Genomic DNA, 1533 nt, shown 5'->3' on the forward strand with positions numbered 1-1533 from the left:
GAGAGAGGCTGGCGAGAGGCCACAACTGCTGCCCTTCCCTTTGCTCTTTCCTGTTTTCTGCTGCCATGAACCGCTGCTCTCGGCCATGTGCTACTCTGCCAGGGAGCCAACCGAGTATAGACTGAAACCTCAAACTGTGAGCAAGCTTTCCTTCCTTGATTATGGGTGCTGGATACTTTGTCCCCGCAATGACTGAAAATTTCCCAAGACACTCAGCTAATGCTCACTGGACATCTCCTAGATGTCGCAGAAGCACCTCAATACTTATGCTCTTTCTTCATGTCATATTTGACTATGTAAAAGTCATATGCCTACACAGTGCACAAATGACACATAGACTGCGGAATGGTTACATCACACTAAGTGACACATGTGTGCCCTCACATGCTTGCGTCTGCACTGCTCTTTTCCTCTGGTAACGCACTCCCAAGATACAACATTCACAGACTGAAAACCGAGCTTGGCCTGGCCTGCAAACCTGCATGATCTGGGACCTGGCTGCATCTCACAGCACTCTTACCTCACTCAAAGCTGACCTACTGACTGACCCCGAACCACGGCCAGCACCTCACTGCCACAGGGCCTTTGGATCTGCTGTGCTCTCCGGCTGGAAGGACTCTCCCTCCGAGGTCCACAAGGCCTGCACCCACATACCTCTCCGGGGACAGGCCTCCTCTGACACCTGCACAGGGCGCTCCTCTCCCCGCCTACCTCCCCACCACCAATACCATACAGTGCTGCCCCCCCCCCCCGGGATTTCCCCAGGCGTTTTCCCACATGATGCCTTATAACCTTCCTGCCACTGTCTCTGGCCCTAGCCCTGCAAAACTTCTGAGCTTCTGAATATTCATTAACAGAATGAAAGCCCACATCTTCTCCACAAGTGTTAGCACAAACGAATGAGCTCAAGCTTTGGCTCTTTCAACAGCTATCTCCCCTAGAACTGCTGAACTGTACCTACCATTCCATGACTTGAAGTGTTCAACTACAACTTCTTCTAATTTCTTTAATTTTGGATGACTATAGAAAACTTTTGTATCTTTATCTCCTGCAGAAAAAAAAGCAAAAAATTATATTTTTCCATATTCAATTACATTAATGCATATTCTTGTTAATATTAATTATTGTTTTCAAAATATGTTAAATCTGACTTTATAAATAGTAAATAGCACCTACTTTCTTTAGTTTTTTTCTGTATTTAGGATAGGGTCTACAAGGTCTCACTACATAGATTAGACTCCTCGTGATCCTCCTGTTTTAAGCCTCCCAAGTGCTGGGATTACAAGTGCCCCACCACTCCCAGTCTCAATTGCTGTCTCGGGGTGCCCTGGGGGCAGGGGCGGGGCCAGCATGGCAAGCTGGGGCTCCAGCCCAGCCACAGTGCTCTGCCTAAGCAGGTGCTTTAGTCCACTGAGCGATCAGGCCAGCCCAATAGCATCTAGCTTAACAAATAAGTGCAAAAAGGTTTTATGAAAATTTCATTCTGTGAAAGGATCCAAACACAAGTCAGAAGTAAAGCAAAAAGGAAAAATT

The 1533-nt window shown here is 47.2% G+C and overlaps 1 protein-coding gene across 2 annotated transcripts in view; it reads right to left on the reverse strand.

Moving 5' to 3' along the window:
* Positions 1-1533, reverse strand: part of Fancm (Fanconi anemia complementation group M) — a 51277-nt gene that overhangs the window by 33855 nt on the left and 15889 nt on the right. For both annotated transcript variants that reach the window (XM_023723708.1, XM_012516360.2), the window contains exon 8: positions 962-1048. In XM_023723708.1, the coding sequence (XP_023579476.1) occupies positions 962-1048 (87 nt within the window). The remainder of the gene's footprint in view (positions 1-961; positions 1049-1533) is intronic.

Source organism: Octodon degus, unplaced genomic scaffold (assembly GCF_000260255.1).
Source record: "Octodon degus isolate 3935 unplaced genomic scaffold, OctDeg1.0 scaffold00102, whole genome shotgun sequence".
NCBI lineage: Eukaryota > Metazoa > Chordata > Mammalia > Rodentia > Octodontidae > Octodon > Octodon degus.